This window comes from Vicia villosa, linkage group LG1, assembly GCF_029867415.1.
Source record: "Vicia villosa cultivar HV-30 ecotype Madison, WI linkage group LG1, Vvil1.0, whole genome shotgun sequence".
Lineage (NCBI taxonomy): Eukaryota > Viridiplantae > Streptophyta > Magnoliopsida > Fabales > Fabaceae > Vicia > Vicia villosa.
This window is the reverse complement of record NC_081180.1, coordinates 196,284,389-196,304,323: the sequence shown is the minus strand read 5'-3', so window position 1 is coordinate 196,304,323 and position 19,935 is coordinate 196,284,389. Positions and strand designations below refer to the sequence as shown.

General features: G+C 37.3%; 2 protein-coding genes across 2 annotated transcripts; both read right to left on the bottom strand.

Annotated features, from left to right (window-relative positions):
• Positions 1 to 4,120: 4,120 nt before the first annotated feature.
• LOC131662257 (uncharacterized) lies at positions 4,121 to 6,552 on the bottom strand. The gene is made up of 3 exons (XM_058931995.1): positions 5,577 to 6,552; positions 5,110 to 5,408; positions 4,121 to 4,957 (listed from the first exon to the last, which is right to left on the bottom strand). The coding sequence occupies exons 1-3, from the start codon at positions 6,550 to 6,552 to the stop codon at positions 4,121 to 4,123; spliced, it is 2,112 nt and encodes a 703-aa protein (XP_058787978.1).
• A 386-nt stretch (positions 6,553 to 6,938) lies between these two features.
• Positions 6,939 to 8,429, bottom strand: LOC131662250 (uncharacterized). The gene has a single exon (XM_058931984.1). The coding sequence runs from the start codon at positions 8,427 to 8,429 to the stop codon at positions 6,939 to 6,941; it is 1,491 nt and encodes a 496-aa protein (XP_058787967.1).
• Between the last annotated feature and the right edge of the window lie 11,506 nt (positions 8,430 to 19,935).

Here is a 19,935-nt window from a genome sequence, read left to right as displayed (position 1 = left end):
TTAAGATAAAAACAATTGCACAATGATTTTTATCCTGGTTCGTTGTTAACGAAACTACTCCAGTCCACCCCCTTAGAGTGATTTACCTCACATGAGGATTTAATCCACTAATCAACCTTGATTACAATGGTTTTCCACTTAGATACCTTCTAAGTCTTCTAGAGTATTCTGATCACAACTTGATCACTCTAGGAACCTTTTACAAATTAATGTAAACAAATTCTTACAAGAGTATTACAATGCTTCTTAATAAGCTATAATCACAACTATGATATTTCTCTTAAGTTCTAAGCTTAAATCTCACTAAGATATTACAATGAAGTGAGGTTGAAGATGAAGTTTGATAGCTCTTTAATTCAGCAGCGTTTCAGCAAGTATGAAAGAGTTGTTCGTAAATTGGTAACCTTGCTTCTGATCAGAACTTCACTATTTATAGGCGTTTTGAGAAGATGACCATTGGGAGCATTTAATGCGTGGCGTGATCCGTATAGCATTGTATTTAATGTTTCACTCTTTAGTCAACTACCTCGAGCCTTACTTTTCCTGCTTTAACTGACTTTGCCTTTAATAGCTTCCAACGTTTCTTTTGTCAGTCAGCGTAGCCTGCCATCTTGTACTTGCTTCTGATCAGATGTTTGTAGATACAACATTTGAATTAATCAGAGTCAAACAGCTTGGTGCAGAGCATCTTCTTGTCTTCTGACTTTGAAGTGCTTCTAGCGTGATACGATAAGAACTTCAGTGCTTCTGATCTCAAGTTCTTCTGATGCTTCAATAGACCATGTTCTGATTCTGCTTGACCATCTTCTGATGTCTTGCGAGAGCATGTTCTGATGTTGCATACTTGAACTTTCTGAGTCAGTGCTTCTTGCGCTGAATTGTGCATACTCTTTTTATATTTCCTGAAATGGAAAATGCATAGGATTAGAGTACCACATTGTCTTATACAAAATTCATATATAATGTTATCATCAAAACTAAGAATATTGATCAGAACAATTCTTGTTCTAATAAATGACGGCCCCAATTCCTCTACCATAAACATTATAGCTTCATTAAATATCAAACCCCATCGGGATTCAGGATCAGATCCTTCTCTATGTAAAGGTTCTCAGTAATCTTTTGATTTCAAGTACATGATTTCTTCATCTGGGAAATCGTCTTGTAAAGATTCGTCATCGTCAATAGGTTAGGAGGCCAAATGATCGGCTAAAACACTTCCTTTGATGGCTTTTTGGACACGATATTGGATGTCGTACTTTGATAACAACATCTGCCAGCGGGCAATTCTTCCAGTCAACGCAGGCTTTTCAAAAAAGTATTTGATTGGATCCATTTTGGATATGAGATATGTCGTATGAGTCAACATGTACTGCCTTAGCCGGCGAGCAACCCATACAAGAGTGCAACAAGTTTTCTCGAGAAGTGAATATCTTGTTTCACAGTCGGTATACTTTTTGCTCAAGTAATAAATGGCATACTCTTTTCGACCAGACTCGTCTTGTTGACCTAGGACACATCCCATAGAATCTTCAAGTACGGTCAAATACATGATCAAAGGTCTTCCTTCCACTAGAGGGCTTAGGATTGGAGGTTCCAGCAAGTATTCTTTGATATCCTCAAAAGCTTTTTGACATTCTTCTATCCATTTATAGTCTTGGTCTTTACGGAGAAGCTTAAAGATTGGTCCACAAGTTGCAGTCATGTGAGATATAAATCTGGAGATGTAATTCAATCGTCCAAGAAATACTCTACCTTGTTTTTCCGTTCTTGGAGGAGGCATTTCTTGAATGGCTTTGACTTTGTCGGGGTCAACCTCAATACCTTTTTGGCTGACGATAAAACCTAGCAGCTTCCTAGAGCGGACACCAAATGTGCACTTACTTGGATTCAGACGTAGCTTGTATTTTCTCAAACGTTGGAACAGCTTCAGTAGGTGCCCCACATGTTCTTCTTCTGATGCGGACTTGGAAATCATGTCATCCACACAAACTTAAATTTCTTTGTGAATCATATCATGGAAGAGAGTCCTCATGGCTCTTTGATAAGTCGCTCCAGCATTCTTCAGACCAAATGGCATTACACGCTAACAAAACGTGCCCCAAGGTGTGATAAAAGCTATTTTTTCCATGTCTTCAGGTGCCATCTTGATTTGATTGTAACCTGAGAATCCATCCATAAATGAGAAGACTTTAAACTTAGCAGTGTTGTCCACCAACATGTCAATGTGGGGTAGCCGGAATTCATCTTTTGGACTCACTCTGTTTAAATCTCTGTAATCAACACACATTCTGACTTTTCCATCCTTCTTGGGAACGGGCACTATGTTGGCCAACCACTGAGGATATTCTGATGTGACAAGGAAACCAATGTTGATTTGCTTCTGTACCTCTTATTTGATCTTGTCTGCCATGTCTGGGTGAGTTCTTCTCAACTTTTGCTTGACAGGCGGACATTCCGGCTTTAACGGTAATACGTGCTCTACAATAGTGGTATCCAACCCAAGCATATCTTGATATCTCCAAGAAAAGACATCCACATATTCTTTCAACAAATCAACCATTTTCTCTTTGACGCTTGTTTCTAACAATGCCCCAATGCGCACTTCTCTTTTCTCTTCTTCAGTACCTAAATTGATTACTTCCAAAGGCTCTTTGTGCGGCTCAATGATCTTTTCCTCGCGCTCAAGTAGACGGGTGATCTCTTCAGGGATCTCTTCACTACTCTCTTCTTCAGCTTCGTACACAGGACATTCAAAGTTGGGAGAGGGCCTAGGATCATTGTTTTCAGCGGGTTTATCAAGAGATAATCTGCACATGATTTATGTTTTTCTTTTTGGGAAAAAATAAAAGAAAAGGCGTATGTGCAAATTTGAAAAACAATTTTGATTGATTTTATGGGTTTTTTTTAGATGTTACCATTTTCAGAAAAGATAAACGATAAACAAAAGGGAAGCAAAAATTGCTTTTTATTAATGATTTGAAACAAGGCCCTACATAAGCTCACTTTTCTCTTGGGCAGAACAAAAGGGATTATTTTAAACAGCCCAACACATTACTCTTCCGCCTTGGTCAGAGCGAAAGGTTTTTTAAAAGACAGAAAATTACTTAGACTCGTTAACAACAGAAGAGATGCTGACGGAAGTTTGGTTGGAGTTGTCCTCTCTACGCGTCACGAAGCTCGAATATTCTGAAACATCTTCAATGATAGCAGCTATGTCTTGTTTATTTGGGTTGATGTAGCCAGCACTTTGAAAAGTCTCATGCAGAGTCTTGCTGCAGCTTCCATACTCAGATTCTTTTCCTTTTAATTTCTGGGATGTGAATCCTAGACCACTTTTGTTCTTGTTGGTGGGAAGTTCAATAACTTGCCCCCAGCCTTCATAAGATCCTTGGGCAACCACTTGTTGGGCATCTTTCCAAGATGAAATAGACGCACCAGCTTTCTTTCCGTGTTCAAGTTTGACAATTTCCAAAGCTTGGAATTGAGCTTCAAATTCTTCCATATTGGGGAGAGAAGATAACTGACTTACGAACATAGTTTTTTCTCCATAAACAGTAATCAACTTATCCCTTACAGCAAATTTCAGCATTTGGTGGAGAGTGGAGGTGACAGCTCCAGCACTGTGGATCCAGGGTCTTCCCAACAAACAGCTGTAAGCGGGGTAGATTACCATTATCTGAAAAGTGATTTCAAAATCATGAGGTCCAATGCGGATAGGAAGATCAACTTCTCCGATCACGGTGCGCTTTGAACCATCAAAAGCTTTCACAATAATTCCATTTAACCTTATATTTGCCCCTTGATAGGACAGTCTTTCTAAGGTACTTCTAGGCATGACATTCAAGGATGAACCAGTATCAACTAGCACATTTGTCAGGGTATCTTCTCCATATTTCATGGAGATGTGTAGGGCATGATTATGCTCTAGTCCTTCTGGGGGAAGTTCTTCTTTGCTAAAGCTCAACACATTATTGACGGTGATGTTGGAAACAACATTATCAAACTGCTCAAGGGTCGTATCTTGTTCGATGTAAGCTTGCTTCAGAACTTTCATTAGTGCATTCCGGTGAGCTTTTGAGTGTACCAATAAGGCCAATAGGGATATCTTTGATTGTGTCTAAAGGAGTTGGTCAACTACCTTGTAGTCACTCTTCTTGATTAGGTTAAAAAATTCTTCCGCATCATCATCTTTAGTTTCAAAGACGGGTTTAGGGATAACAGGCTCTTCCCTAGGCACGTTCTTCTGAGGAGGAACTTGTACTTCCAAATTACTTTTTGGTTTAGGATGAATTGGTGCAAACAAACGACTGCTTCGAGTCATACGGCTTACATCAGCAATGTTCACAATAGTTGACTCAGGTTCATGTTTAACTTCTTCTCCCCCTGTTATGATGGTGGCACCATATCTCCAAGGAACAGTAGTACTTGAGTTGTAAGGAAATGGATTTGGCATTTGAATTGTGAGAGGAATAACAACCATGTTTTGACTATCATAAGATATCTCCATAACTTCGGGGACCGGAAATTTAGCAGTCACCATATTAATGTCATCATCTCTTTCATAGGTAATGTGGAGAGTCTTCTCATCCAACATCTTCTGAATTTCTCTTCTAACTTGAAGACAGCCTCGAGGATTCATAGAACAAATTCTACAGGCATTATGATCATGTTGAAAGAAAGCCAACCGGCATAGCCTTATATGCATTAGGACCAATGGTTCTCTGATAAAACGGATATCCCATACTTGGTACCTCCCAGGGCACCCTTGCACCATATTAACAAAATGAGTATCTTCACTTCTTTTCCTCCTTGATATACTGATGATTCCTCTGTCCAACAGCTTCTGAAGATCATTGATCACAGTTTCACATCCTTGAATGGAGTTTGAGCAAACTGAATAAGCACTGTAATCACGAGGAGGAAAATAGTTAAGTCCACAGAATACAATGTGCATCTATACCAAATATCGAGTTGATTCACGAACATCATGTAAGTATTCATAACCGGATTGAGTCTGTATTGCATTGATACTCCTATGGTTAGGTAGTGGACTATTTTTTGAACATTGGGATTAACGTCCTTGAAGGTGAGCATATTGCTTCGGACCAGTTTCTGTACTTCACTCATGAGAGGGTAACAATTTTCCACAGTATGATCGGGAGCATTCTTGTGAAAAGCACAGCGAGTATCCGTCTTGTACCAAAATGGTGGATTAGCAGGAGGAGGAGGAGGATCCCTCAGCTGAACTAGATTCCTTTGAAGAAGCAAAGGCAGTAATTCCGTATAAGTCATCAGAATAGGATCAAAAGGCGGATATTTCCTTTGTTGATTTTGTTGAGGAGCCTGTTGTCGAGGCTGTTGAGGCTGAGGCTTCTGCACATTCTGAGGTGGAGCTTGGCTAACAACTGAAGTCACAGCAGCAATTTGTTGTGGTTGATACTGTCTTTTCCTTCCTCTTGAGATGGCACTAACATTTTCTTCCTTCTTCTTGGCAAAGTTAGCACCAAATCTTTTGACGCCACCACTAGATAGTGATGAACTGGCTTCTTTGACTAGGCGACCATCTCAGATACCTTCTTCAAGCCGCATCCCCATGTTTACCATTTCAGTAAAGTCATTGGGAGCACTTGCTACCATATTCTCATAATAAAATGTGCTTAGTATTTTAAGGAACACCTTGGTCATTTCTTTTTCTTCCATGGGAGGAATGATTTGAGCAGCTAATTCACGCCATCTTTGCGCGTACTCTTTGAAGGACTCTTTCTCTCTTTGAGACATAGCACGGAGTTGATCTTTGTCCTGTGCCATACCAATATTGTACTTGTACTGTTTGATAAAAGCTTCACCGAGGTCATGGAAAGTACGGATGTGAGTACTATCCAAACCCATATACCATTTCAAAGCAGCTCCAGATAAGTTATCTTGAAAGTAGTGAATCAGCAGGGGTTGATCTTCAGTGTGCATGGACGTTTTCCTTACATACATGATCAGGTGACTGTGAGGACAAGAATTCCCTTTGTATTTCTCAAAATCTGGGAGTCTGAACTTGGGCGGAACTCTGACATTTGGAACCAAGCATAAATCATTCACTTCCTTTCCAAATAGATCTTTTCCTCTAAGGGCCTTGATCTCTTTTTGCATTTCCAAAAATTGGTCTTCAAATTCTTCCAATCTACCCATACCTTCAGAAGGAGCACCATGGAAAATCTGTTCGTTGGGAAGAGGAACAGTGTTTACAACAGCAGGAGTAGCAGTCATAATAGCTTGAGGAATTGTTGTCTGTTGAACAGGAATCTGTTGTCCAGCCAATTGTAAATCCATCTCTATCCCATATGGTCTAATGGTCGTAGGATTCTTCACAGGAATTGCAAGAATTGCGGGAATCTGAGCGGTCTCTATCTCGGAGATCACAGTAGTCTGGGCTTGGGTTAGTGGCTGATTCTGAGAAGCCACCAAGTCTTGAACCATGGAAGTTAATCTTTCAATACCGGAGCGTAGAACAACAACTTCTTCTTGCCACTCTTGATCATCAACAATACCGTCTTCCATTCTTTGACGATTGGCGTGAGTATTATACTGGTGCGTCAGCTTGACTCTGAGGAGAGAGGGAGGAATGAATAAGACTCTGACTCAGATGTGAATGTGAATGTGGTATGATGCATGCAATGCAAAAGACTCTTTTTATTTTAATTTTCAAATATATCACAATATCTTTCAAGGATTTATTTAAGAGTTTTGCAAATGTAAACACTACATAGTAACTTGAAAAAGAAATTTCATTCATTAATAACAAAGGGACAAGGCATCTTTGGTACGTATAAGGGTCATCGAGGGTCATTGAGGGTCATCAAGGGTCATCGAGGGTCATCGAAGTACCATTTTATTTTGATAGCATACAAAGGAAGCTAGTAAAATCCAAGAGTGATCATTAAAGCTTAGTGAGAAGTATCCATATCATCTTGAGTCTTCTTCTTCTTCAGCTTGACCTTTTCTAGCTTCTCAGTAATACTCTTCCATGCAACTTCTTTTGGAGAGAGGTCTTCTTCTTTTTGCTTCCTCTTCTTTTCTCTTTCATACTTGGAAATGGTAGCATCCTTAGCTATGAGCCAAGTGTCTTGAAGGAATAGTTGATCATTCTTTTCTTTAAGCACTTTTTCATAGGATTCTTCCAATATTCCTATTTCAGCATCAGAATACTCAGACTTCTTCTTCCAATGGTCTCTTAATTTCTTCATTTTTCTTAGAGCTTTTTGGATACTTTCAATTGTTGAAGGAACTACAATGGCTGGAACATACTCCTCAATTGGGGGTGCAGATGTTCCATAGAGAATGGGCATTCTCATTTCAGCAGCTCTGGTAGTGACCCAACTATCAAAGGGTTCAGGAGAGGGATCCCATTCGGTCTTCCAATCTTTGATTTCTTTTCTATGGCTTGGATGCCAAGCATTAGCAATCCTCTCTCTAAACTCTTTGTTCTCAATTCTTTCCTCTAGAAAGAACCCATCCAATAAATTGCTCCTTGGTCTTTTATCCATGGGAAACCCAAATTGACGACGAGCTAATATGGGGCTATAGCTGATTGCTCCTTTTGTACCAATGAGGGGCACATTAGGGAAATCACCACAGCAGTCTAAGGTCTTCATTCTACAAAAGTGATTGTTTGTCCAAACAATCTCAGTGTTGGTAAGAGTCGTGATCTTGTGTGACCATTTCAATCCTTCTTTCTGGCTCCAGAATTCAAAGGTGTCAGGTAGATGAGATATGTACCACTTGTATAGCAAAGGAGTACAACAAGTAACCATTCCCTTTCCATAGGAATTTCTGAGGTGAATAGAATAATAAGTGTCCCCAAGTAAGGTAGGAACAGGATTCTTCTTCATAAAGATATTGATGGCATTCATATCAACAAAGTTGTTAATGTTTGGGAACAAGAACAATCCATACACCAGCAAGGCAAAAACAGCTTCAAAGTCTTCTTCCTTTCTTTCTTGTGACAAGGTGAGAGATTTCTCAATTAAGAACTCGGCAGGTAATCCAGGTAATCCTTCTTTAGTAACCATGTTCTTTTCAATTTCTCCCTTTCTCAAATGAGTAGGTTTTGCAATCTCACAAGGATTGGGATCTTGTTCTAAACCGGTGAAAGGAACTCTTCCGGTAATAGGTAACCCAATAATGCTTGAATACTCTTCCAAGGTAGGCAATAGTTGGTAATCAGGGAAGGTGAAGCAATGATACAATGAGTCATAGAAATGAATCAAAGTGGAGAGGATTCCTTCTTCCATCTTGGTTCTAATGAGATACAACAATCTTCTATACTCGCTACAAAACTTGTCTTGATCAACAATCAAAGATCCTAGCTTCCTTAATTCTTCCACCTCTAAACTCTTGAAAGTATATTTCTTGGTTTTTCTTCTTTCAGGTTCCATCCCTATAATGTTTACAAAACAAAAGGTTTCTTTTAATTCCTTGAAATATATTATGTTTTTAGATGCATGGATGAATGAATGCGAACATAGAAAAATCATGGGCTCGAGGGTTCAAAGTCACGAGCATGGAGCCAAAGGTTTACCCATCCCAAAGGTGTGTACTATGGTTATTTTGTACATGTAGTTAAAAGTTCTATTGTTTCCCAGACTCAAGCAGCCCATCTTGGAGATTGTAAACTTTGTATCAACATACTCATTTAAACAAAATCTAAGAGAACCTCATCTGAGCGTAGCCTCGTGTAACAACTATTCTGGAAATGAATCAGACATAGTTTCCACACTACATCTTAATGGCCAAGATTTGTTAAGGGTTTCTAGGTCCCCAGCTTCTACAGCCTAGTTGAATGCAACGATGTATTCCCAACTACATGGTCAACAAAGTTACTTCCAAAGAGGCCTCCACTGAGCGATGGATCTCAAATTGACTTCTTTGGGACTACTCCCTTGAGATTAAAATGACTATACCAGTCTCGTATAATAAGTGTACACTCTAAATCCGAGTTAGGATTTGTCTCACCACAAGGGGCATGACTCCCTTTCCCAATACAACCCAATAAAATAACAAGTATACACATAAAAAGAAAGAGACAAACAAATGAAAGGTTAGGTATAAAACAAAAATAATAACAAAAGATAACAAAAACAAAGATTGGGTCAACCCCACCAAAGATGTACCAATAGTTTGATCAACATCCCCAGTGAAGTCGCCACTTTTCTGTAGCGGTGAATTTGATGAGACTAGAGTCATGGGAAGACTTAGCTCATTTTAATCAAGGGGAAGGTTTTAAGCACACCTCATATCCATGGTACTCCATGGGAACCTCTTTGTTTTTGTGTTATTATCTTTTGTTTATAAATAACCTTTTTGTGAAAACCTATGTGAAAAACTTGTTTGAAATAGAGGGTGGGGATGAGAAGAGAAGTTTTGAAAGTGAGCTCGATAAGACATCGCATCTTAGGCCTACATACCCCTTGCAATAGGGAAGTCAGAGCTTCTATTTTTCCTCTCTTAAAAGGAAAAAAGGGGGCCAAAGTGGCCAAAATCTTTTTGGGGTTAAGCTTTAACAATACTTAACGAAATATTTTGAAAAAAGATTAGGCTTTAAAATACCTAATAAGTTAAAAAGGTTAAGCTTTAAAATACTTAACAATTTTGGAATAAGGAATTAGGCTTTAAAATACCTAATAAGTTTTAACAGGTTAAGCTTTAAAATACTTAACAAATTTTAAAACAAATCAAGGAAGGACCAAGCTTTAAAATATAAGGTCAATGGGTTAAGAGAAGTTTCACCGGGAATAATTCATCTCTTAACACCAAGGTTTAAAAACAAGATCAATGGATCAAGAATAGTTTCACTGGGAATAATTCTATTCTTAATACCAAGGATTTAAAACAAAAGGGTTTTGGCTAAGCTTTAACAATACTAAACCATAAACAAGTGAAAAGCTTTAAAATACTTGACACAAAAATAAAAGAGATTGGAAAAGAATTTAAGTACCTTGACAATTTAATCAATATCATTCCCATCCTTTGGATAAAACATCAAGCTTAAACAATTAACAATAAATACTTCATGTATGTACAAGAACAAACAAGTGAGTATTAACAAGCAAGAGATGGATGTACCTAAGCCCTTAGATTCAAATCATGTATGAATGATGAATGATTAATGTGATGATTAAACATTGGGTTAGATAAACAAGAATAATAACAAGTACAAATCACATGGATATAAAATCAACAAGTATATGTACAAGACGAGGTTTAACATTTAAGTACAAAGCATGAATTATAATCAACAAGTATGTACAAACACAAATAAACATGGATAAACAAAGATCAACATGTTGCAATTTTTTGGTTAGGGTTTTTAAATTAGGGTTTTAGAAATTAGGATTTTGAAAACATTCACCTAAACCTAATTAATTTTAATTGTTAAATACCAATTTCTTTAAGTGAAATGGTCTAAGGGTACATAAGAAAGTCAATGACATTCCAACCTAACCTTAAACAAGTTTTGACAAAAATATACTAAGTCACTTTAGAGAAATATTCAAAAAGAAACATATTTTTGTTGATTTTTCATATGTTAAAAGACTTGTTTTTGATCAATTTTAAATGATGATAAAATAAATATATTTTAGGGATTTTTAATCATGGTATTAAAATACACTAATTAAATAAAACACACAAAAAAGAAGGGATTAAAAAGACCTAATCTACTATTTTTTATGATTTTCCAAAGTTATAAAGAAAATGATAAAATTAGTAGTAAAAAAAATTAGGTTTTGTCCTCAAAGGGACTTGAACCCAGGCCCTCACGTTTGCAGTCTAAAATCAAAGCCACTGGGCCATGCGCTACAACTGATCTTAAGGCCCACTCAATTAACCAAATATAAAAAAAAAAGCAAATGGAATGTAAAAAAAATAAAATCAAAAGGTCTGGGACGAGGGGGATTCGAACCCCAGACCTGAGGCATGAGAGTCTTAAGGGCGCATAGGTTACCAAGTGTGCTAGAACGATTTAGTCGTCAGTGAATCAACTCCATTTCATTATATTTTAAAATCAACCCTAAACAGAATTTTTCAACTTCATCTTCTTCCTACAGACACGATGAACAAAATAACAACAACAATGGCGCCAAATTTAAACGTTACCAATACTCAACCAATTTTGACAAATTAAAACCCTAACATGATCCGAATTGACTCACGATTCTAACAGTGGGCTTAACAACAATTAAAACACATTCAAACTCAAGAATTTCTGGAAATTCGTATGAACCCTAGAAATATCAAATTAAAATTAAATGCTTAAACCGAATAATCAATTCTCAAAACCTTAGGGCTAACACTCAGCATGTTATAACAAACATTTTGGTAACCTAGAACTTAAAAGAATTATGGTGAGTTAGATATGAAAATGGTGTTACAGATCAACTTGTCTTGAGCTTCTATATGATTTTTAGAAGCTATCTAAACCATAAAGCCTCAAAATGCACGAGTGGATTTTGTTTTGGCAAGTTTGGTTCAAAGGTTCTTTTTAAGAGAAATTTGAATGGTGATTTCTGGTTATAGGTGTTTGGAAAGTGTTTAGATGTTATGGATAGCTTTCAAATGACAAATAGAAGCTGTTTGAAAGGTTATTTTGGTTTGAAAGTGTTTGGTTTGAAAAATGACAAGTTATGAGCTTAAAAAAGTCTTTAATGGAGGTTGAAAAGTGAAATTTGGTTTGGAAGTGTTTGAAGGATAAGAGAGGTATGGACAGCTTCTAATTGATGTTTAGAAGTTGTTCAAACTCTTGTTTGACACCCAAAACCCTTAGAACTCAGAATCAATATAAAAATGCAAAGATTAGAAAATGGAGAATTTTAAGTGAGGTATGACTTGGAGAATTCCGGTGTAAGGGATGCAATGAGCAATGCCCTCTATTTATAGGCAAGATTTAGGGTTTGTGGGAGGGAAAAACTCAGAAGTTTGAAGCTCACATGTGATCTTGTACCATGTTGCTTCTTTGTGAAGAAATGAGAAATTTATGGTTCCCATGGTGAGTACAAACTTTAAGCATGCTTGCAAGGACTTTGATATGATCTTAGAGGCTTGCTTGTTGGTTTCAATTTGATTTTTTTGCAGAGGGAACAAGTTAGAGGCTCAAGACAAGTTGACTTGTGAAAAAGCAATGCTTTACTAGAGTGGAAGTCATAACTTTAGTCCATAAATGGCATGAATTTTGAACAAAGCTTAGAACACTTGGTCCATAGCTCAAAAGCAAGTGAAATCATCTGAGTTTGGCCACTTGAACAAGTTAAAATGGTTGTACTTGAGAGATTCCTTCAGATTTGCAAGGATTTTGGACTTGGTTCTTCACTTTCTTCATAAAATTTCTTCATTTCAAATGTTCATGGTGCCATATTGACAAAATCATATCTCATGAATGGAGCCATGGATTTTCATGCTACTTAGCTCTTTGGAAATCCCTTGATACATACTTCAAATGAGTAGTTGAATGTTTTCTCAAACTCCTTTTGGATCATTGAGAAAAATGGCCATAAAGTTAAGATAAAATCCAAGTAAAAACACTTGAAAATGTTTCTAAGTCTTTGAAAATTATCTTCTTAATTCCATATCTCTCAAAATAATCACTTTTCAAAAAAAGTTCCATTTTGATAAGTTGTTTGTTTTGCCTATATCTACAACTTTCATGTTGGGAGTTTTTTGGGTTGTGTAGGTGAAATTTTGAGATCCATGAACTAGGTCAAAATACACTTAAAAACCCTAGTTTGACTTTTTGTTGACTTTTTGATTCTTGATGAATTCTTTGAATTTTCTTTGATCAAATGTCTTCAATATCTATATGATGATGATTTGGATCTTTAAAAGTCCATGGTTGACTATTTTCCTCAAAAGTCAAAGGTTGATTTGCATAGTTGACTTTTTCCAAATGAATGGTTGTCTTGTGATTTTCAAATGAATCAAGCTCTCCTCTTCAAATGAATGATATGAATGGACTATAATGTTTATTTGGATGCCCTTGAATCATATTTTGAGTCTTGGAACCATCTTCTGATTAAAAGTCAACCCTCTAGTGAAATTAGGTCAAAACCCCTAATTGGAACTTCTGATGAACTTGAAGGTGATTGATCTTGTATTGAACCATCTTTGGGCCTTGATATTGATTGGAGAACCCCTTGAATCATGGAAGAATGTTGAATTTCTTTGTGGGCCTCAAAACCCTAATTTCCTCAATTTCTTCTTGATTAGCCTCCTGTCTTAGGACACAAGCAACAAACAACAATTTTTTGGTATTTTGGGTTAGCAAATGATAAATGCATGATGATTATGATAACAATGATGATCCTAGTATTTGGGCTATGGTGGGTTCTCAGTGGTCAAAAATTGGGGTGCAACATCTTGCTTATCCCTCGGTCGGGAGCCCCAAGCATAGATGTTAGAACGGTAATCACCATCATGACTGGAGGAATGTTGCATTATCATCGAAATCAGGAGAACTATCTGTGGTGAGGAAGACCCAAAACACCAACTGGAATACCAACAATCAGGGATATAATTGAGCACAAAGCACTGAAATTACATTGGTTCGTTTCCCATATTATTTCTCTCTTTGTTGACAAGCAAAGGCTTCTGAGAAGGAATTTCCGGGAGGAGGCAACCTAGGATATGAAGCGGAACCTTGAGAATGAGAAACGTCTTTGCAGAACACTCTTGATTACCACATAGAAAAATAGTCTGATGGAGTTGCAGAAGAATTTGTAATGCTTTAGGGATTCGAGCAATGCAAATGGTGCAATGCTCAAGATAGACAATGTTTTTCTTATCCCTCAGTCGGGAGCCCCAAGCAACTTCCACATATGTACAAGAGATGATTACCACTTTGACTTGCATGTCCAAACTATTCAGAGAGAAAATAAGTAACCCTTACAGTTCTTGACATTAGGCACTAGGCACAAACCAACAACGTCTAAAACAACAGAGTCACGACCTTCTATGGCTTTCAACCTATCCTTTAGGAGGAGGAACGTTTTGTCAGATTCTATAATCAAGAACTTGAAGGCTTCAAATTCCCAATTGTTCTCATGATGTGAATCCTCCTTAACAATAATAGGAATCTCAATAGTATTTCAGCCCTTCTGATTCATAACTTTTCTTTTTTTAAGGGAAAAAGTTGAATAACCTCCATACACTGATTCATGCGAGTCTCCATTTCTGTTTTTATCTCAGTCAAAACCCCACGGAGTTGTTCCATTGTTAACTTTCAAGCACATAGCGGTGAGAAGCCAATTTTATTGTTGAAGTCAGAATCTGAGTAGAAAGGGCACCCATAAGGTTCAGAGAGAACTATGAAATGCATGATAGTTTGAATGCATGTCTCATTTATGGAGAATCCTAAAGTATTTTCACACACTTTTGTTTCTCTTTTCTTTTCTCTCTCTTTTTTGAAATCAAAACTTTGTTTTGTATAAAATATCTTTTCTTTCTCCTTTTTTTTCTCGTTTCCTTTTTTTTGGAAATAGACATTAGAATCCCCCACAAATGAAGTGGATGAATCAATGATGTTATGCAATGCAAAAGCATGGGATCAAGGTCCATATAATCTTAGTAACCACTGTACAATCCTCTGAGTAACTGATGTAAAGCCTTTGTAGGTCAGATGTAATAGGATCAAACGTACGACACCTTTTTGAATACAAGGAGAACCAATAGTCACCAACATAACATGTACCTGCACATGCAAAGAATATGATTCCCTCCCTACTCACAGGTGAATCTAGGTCAGGGTAGGTCAAAAGGCAACCAGCGTTAAGAGTCTCCTGAAATACCATCATTGTTGCATCTACATGCCAATGAAGATACCCCATTCAAACTTCGACTAGGCATGGGTCTCATGATTGCACTAGACAATACCTGACATCTCCTTGGCGTCATGACTATCCACTCTATCCTAGGTATCCTATGTGTCAACTTTGGTTTGGGTATTGGGCCTTTTACCTCATAGAACATCCCACCTACCTGCATTTATAGGATGTGTGTAAGCATCCAACACCAAATCCCATAAGTCACCATCTTGACAAAGGAAGTAACTTTCAAGTCTATCCTTCCAATACTCAAAGTTCTCACCATCAAAGACAGGTGGTCTATTGTAACCATTGAAGCTACTGCTTCCATTGTTACTATTGTTTTGATCAGGAGGAGAAGTAGAAGTAGTTGTTTTGACCATTTTGTGTTTTTCTCCCTGAATCTATTATCTAACACGGTTAAGTGCTTGCACCTAGAACCGGCGCTCTAATGCCAACTGAAGGAGTGAAAAACACTTAGAAAGGGGGTATTGAATAAGTGTAACTTCTCAAAAATGGTAGATAAAAATAAATAACACAATTATTTTTATCCTGGTTCGTTGTTAACTTTCTACTCCTGTCCACCCCTGACAAGGTGATTTACCTCAACTGAGGATTTAATCCACTAATCAAACTGATTACAATGGTTCTCCACTTAGAAACACTCTAAGTCTTCTAGCGTATCCTGATAACAACTTGATCACTCTAGGAAATCATTTTACAATCAATGTAAAATAAATATTACAAGAGTTTAATTTGCTTCTAAAAAAGTTGTAATCACCAAGTGATATTTCTCTTAAGTTCTAGTTCTTAACACTCACTAAAATATTACAAAGTTGTGAGGTTGAAGATGAAGTTCTTCTTTGCTTTTCTTAGATTTCAGTTTGACAGTGTTTTGGTATTTTTGCGCAAGAGTTCTCTTGCTGCTTCTGAATCAGAACTTCTATTTATAGGCGGTGAGAGGAAATGACTGTTGGGAGCATTTAATGCTTTGCGTGAATAGTACAATGTTGCATTTAATGTTTCACACTTTTGTCAACTACCTAGAGCCATGCTTTCACTGCTTTTACTGACTTTGCCTTTTGTAGCTTCTAACGTTCCTTTTGTCAGACAAAGATTTAACGTTATAGCCTTTTGTACTTGTACTTTCTTCTGGACTCGGAATATGTAGAATAGAACGTTTGAATATCAGAGTCTTTAGCTTTGGTGCATAATGCAACTTCTGTCTTCAGACTTGAAGTGCTTTAAGCGTGATACCATCAGAGCTTCAGAGCTTTCCTTCTGACTGCCATCTTCTGATGCTTTCCAGTTCAAGTTCTGATTCTGCAGGACCATCTTCTGATGTCTTACCAGACCATGTTCTGATGAAGCCATCCAGAACTTCTTGGTCAGTGCTTCTGAACGCTGATTTGTGCATACTCTTTTATACTTTTCCTGAAATGGAAAACGTGAATAATTAGAGTACCACATTCTTTTATACGAAATTCATACATAATGTTATCATCAAAACTAAGAATATTGATCAGAACATTTCTTGTTCTAATAATCTCCCCCTTTTTGATGATGACAAAAACATACAGAATTGATATGAATTTGTATCCAGAATATCAGATGAAAAAGACAATACACAGATATAGCATTAAGCATATTAGTTAGAGTGTGTGAATATGTCTCCCCCTGAGATTAACAATCTCCCCCTGAAATTAATACTAGAAGATTTTATAAATAAAAGACTTCCCTGAGTATTTTTCCATTTCAGTTGAGACTTTCACTTAGAACTTTGAACTTCAGATAATTCAGAGCTTCACTTCAGAGCTTCCATTGGACAGCTTTAGAGCTTTGAATTTCTCTTTGAAATCACTTTGGTTTTTTTGAACATCAAGAAGGATTGCTTATATTAGAGCTTCATAGCTTCTTGAATCAGAGCATAAACTTTCTTGTATGAGATCATAACTTCTTTCTGATCTTGAAACTTCTTGTATCAGAGCAATCAGAGCAAGGTCTGTATCAGAGCACTTTAAAGTATAGCTTGTATCAGAGCTTGAAAGATCTTCAAACTTTATGTAACAGAACATTAAGCTTGATTGCTTCAACTCTTTGAGAGATTTTCTTCAGAGATGCTTCTCCTCATATATTCGCTTCTCCCTTTTTTGCTTCTCCCATATTGAGCTTGTTCAGAGTATCACATTCCTGCAAAACTATCAGAAACAGAAAACTTGCAATATAATAGTTAGGAATGTTGAGACTTAAGCCCAACAACTGATATTATAAATCAATTCAATTAACACGCTTCTTCCCCTTTTTGTCATAACATCAAAAAGTATAAAAGATTCAGATGAAAGACACAATAAAAAACAAGAGAGAAATAGATTTCATTGATTAATCAGAAGAGTGTACAAGGAAGATGCAAACAAAGCAGATGCAAAAAACAAAGAAAACTAACTAAGACACAAGACATAAACTACGACTGGTTAAGCTTAGAGGATAAAGCTGCCAGAAGGTTCTTAATCTCAGCAGTGTCTTCAGCTTGCTTCTTGGAGGTATCTTCTTGTCTCTGCATCCAGGTTCTGAATTCCTCATTGGTGCCATCTTGCTTGTCCAGACGACTAGCCAAGGAAGCTTGATTCTGTTGGAGTTCCTTCAGAGTCTCAAATAGAGCAGAAGTAGAAGGACCAGCAGAAGAGGTAGGAATATCAGAAGCTTGAATCATCTGATTATCAGCAACTGGTTCCTCTTCAACAGGAATCTCTTGAGCTTGAATCTCTTCAGCATGACGCTGTTCAGCTTGTTGCTCTTTTGCAGCAGGAATCTCTACTTCTGGAGGATACTCAATCTGAGGATACACCATGTCAGGATTCTCTTATAGAGGGTTCTCTCTGAACCATTCAAACAGAGCCTTAAAGTCTCTAGTTAGCACTGAATACAGATAAGGCTTCGAGACGACCAGAGGCAAAGGAATTTCTACTTCCATTTCATCCACAAAGGGCTTCTCTTCCAGAATCTTCCAGTCTGAAATGGGATGAGAGTAGACACCAGCAGTGTACTCCAAAGCAAGTCCAACAGGACCAGGAGCAGCTAGGCAATCCTTCTGGAGGTCCAAAAACTCTGCTTGCACATCTTCAGCAAAAACTCTCCAGAGCTTTTCAGCAGACGCATGATCCAGCTTGGAATCATGAGCAACCTTCAGAACGTCTAACCCTGTTCTGACCTTTAATTTTAATGATTCAAAACGTATATCAACAGAAGGTTTTGGAGGGTTGGTTTTGAGAGGAGTGAGTGGAGATTTTGGGTTGAGGATGGAAATTGGTTTTTCTGGGTTGAAGAAAGCATAAGGTTGAGGTTCTCTGTCAAGCACAAAGGAAGTGTTTGAAGAGGATGGCAGAAGGGAGGATTCAGCTTCATTGTCAGAGTCTAAGACTACGACAATAGGGTCAGAGGTAGTGTTTGGTGATTTAAAAGTGTTCATAAGACGAATGAATGAATCAGAGAAGGATCATTCTGGAGAGGGGAGGTTGAAGAAAACTGGAATGTCAACAGCACGTTGGGGGTCAGAAGTTTGAGGAGTGGATTGCAGTTGAGATACAGAAGGAGGGGGTTGAGTTTCAGAAGGTGTAGATTTTTCTGGAAGAATGGTGTTTAGAGGCGTTAGATCAAGAATAGCCTGTTTGCCTTTAGACTTGGTGGAGGCAGAAGATGGAGGGTTAGAAGGTTTGGTGGTTGGAGGAGGATTTTCTGGGGATTTTCTGGTGATTTTTCTGGTGGAGCTTCTGTTGATGCAGGTTTAGAAATTAAAACAGGAATAAAAACAGGCTCAGAAATAGTAATACCTGAAGATTTTTGCTTCTTCTGAGGCTTGGAAGGTCCATCACCAACAGTCTTCCTCTTTTTCTCCTTCTTTTCTTCCTTCTTTTCTTCTTCCTTTGTTTCTGGTACAAGATCAGTTGTAGTGAAAAGCTTTTTGTTGCTTATCCACACAGGATCATACGCAGAGCCTTCTTCTTTACAGAGATTCAGATAGCTGACAACAATGTTTGGATGCTCATTTTTGAAAAACAATTCAAAATCAGCCCGAGCAGGAGCCTTTCTTGTCAAGATTTCATGATCCATGCTGGGAGTAGCAGCAATTGTCTCAATCAGATTCATCTTTTTCAAAGTGTGGGCATTCATGGTACTTCCACACATTGCAAAAGGATCTTTAATAATACCAGCCTTTTCCAGATCACCAACCAATCCAGTCTGAACTAGAAGATCTGTGATTATCCTTCCAAAATGAATGATGTTCCTTTTGTACTTTGTAGACTTCATTCTGGCTTGCTCCCTAGAGTCTATCACATGATTCCACATGTGGTTGAAAATGATGTAGGGAAGATCCACCTTCTCTTGTTTACCAATACAATACAGAATGTATTGTTGGTCTTTATTGACATAGTTTGAAGAAACAGTTGCCTTTCTATGATAGATGCTGAAAATTCTAGTAACACACGCTCGATGTCAAACTGGATGTTATGACATCCACAATTACGCAGCACAGACAATAATAGTAAACAACATAAAACAGTAAAGAACACACATAATTGTTTACCCAGTTCGGTTCAAACAACCTACTCTGGGGGCTACCAAGTCAGGGATGAAGTCCACTATTAGCAGTATCAATTCAGAGCTAAACTCCCAGTTTACAACTCCTCACTTAATCACTACCCAATGACCCTTCTACCTAGGTTCTACCTAGATATGGATGTCATACCCCAAAATTTGTCCGCCTTAATTCTAACATTTAAATTTTTTTATTTTATTTTTAACTTTGATCTTATAAGTTTTATTCAATTTTAACTGTAATTCTTATTTTAAAAAAAGTATATGTAACAGTTAATTTAAATTATTTGTATAGCCTAGATAAATAGATTTCGCTTGACACTTCACATGTTTTGTTGTGAAATTTTATGTTGAATAAACTGGATATCACGATTGACAAGGAAGTATATTCAAGAATTCACTTGCCATAAATCTTGAGTTCTAATCTCATCTCCCTTTTAATAAGTAGTTTTTTTATTTTTTAGGATTAATTATAATTATTGATATTATTAAAATTAGT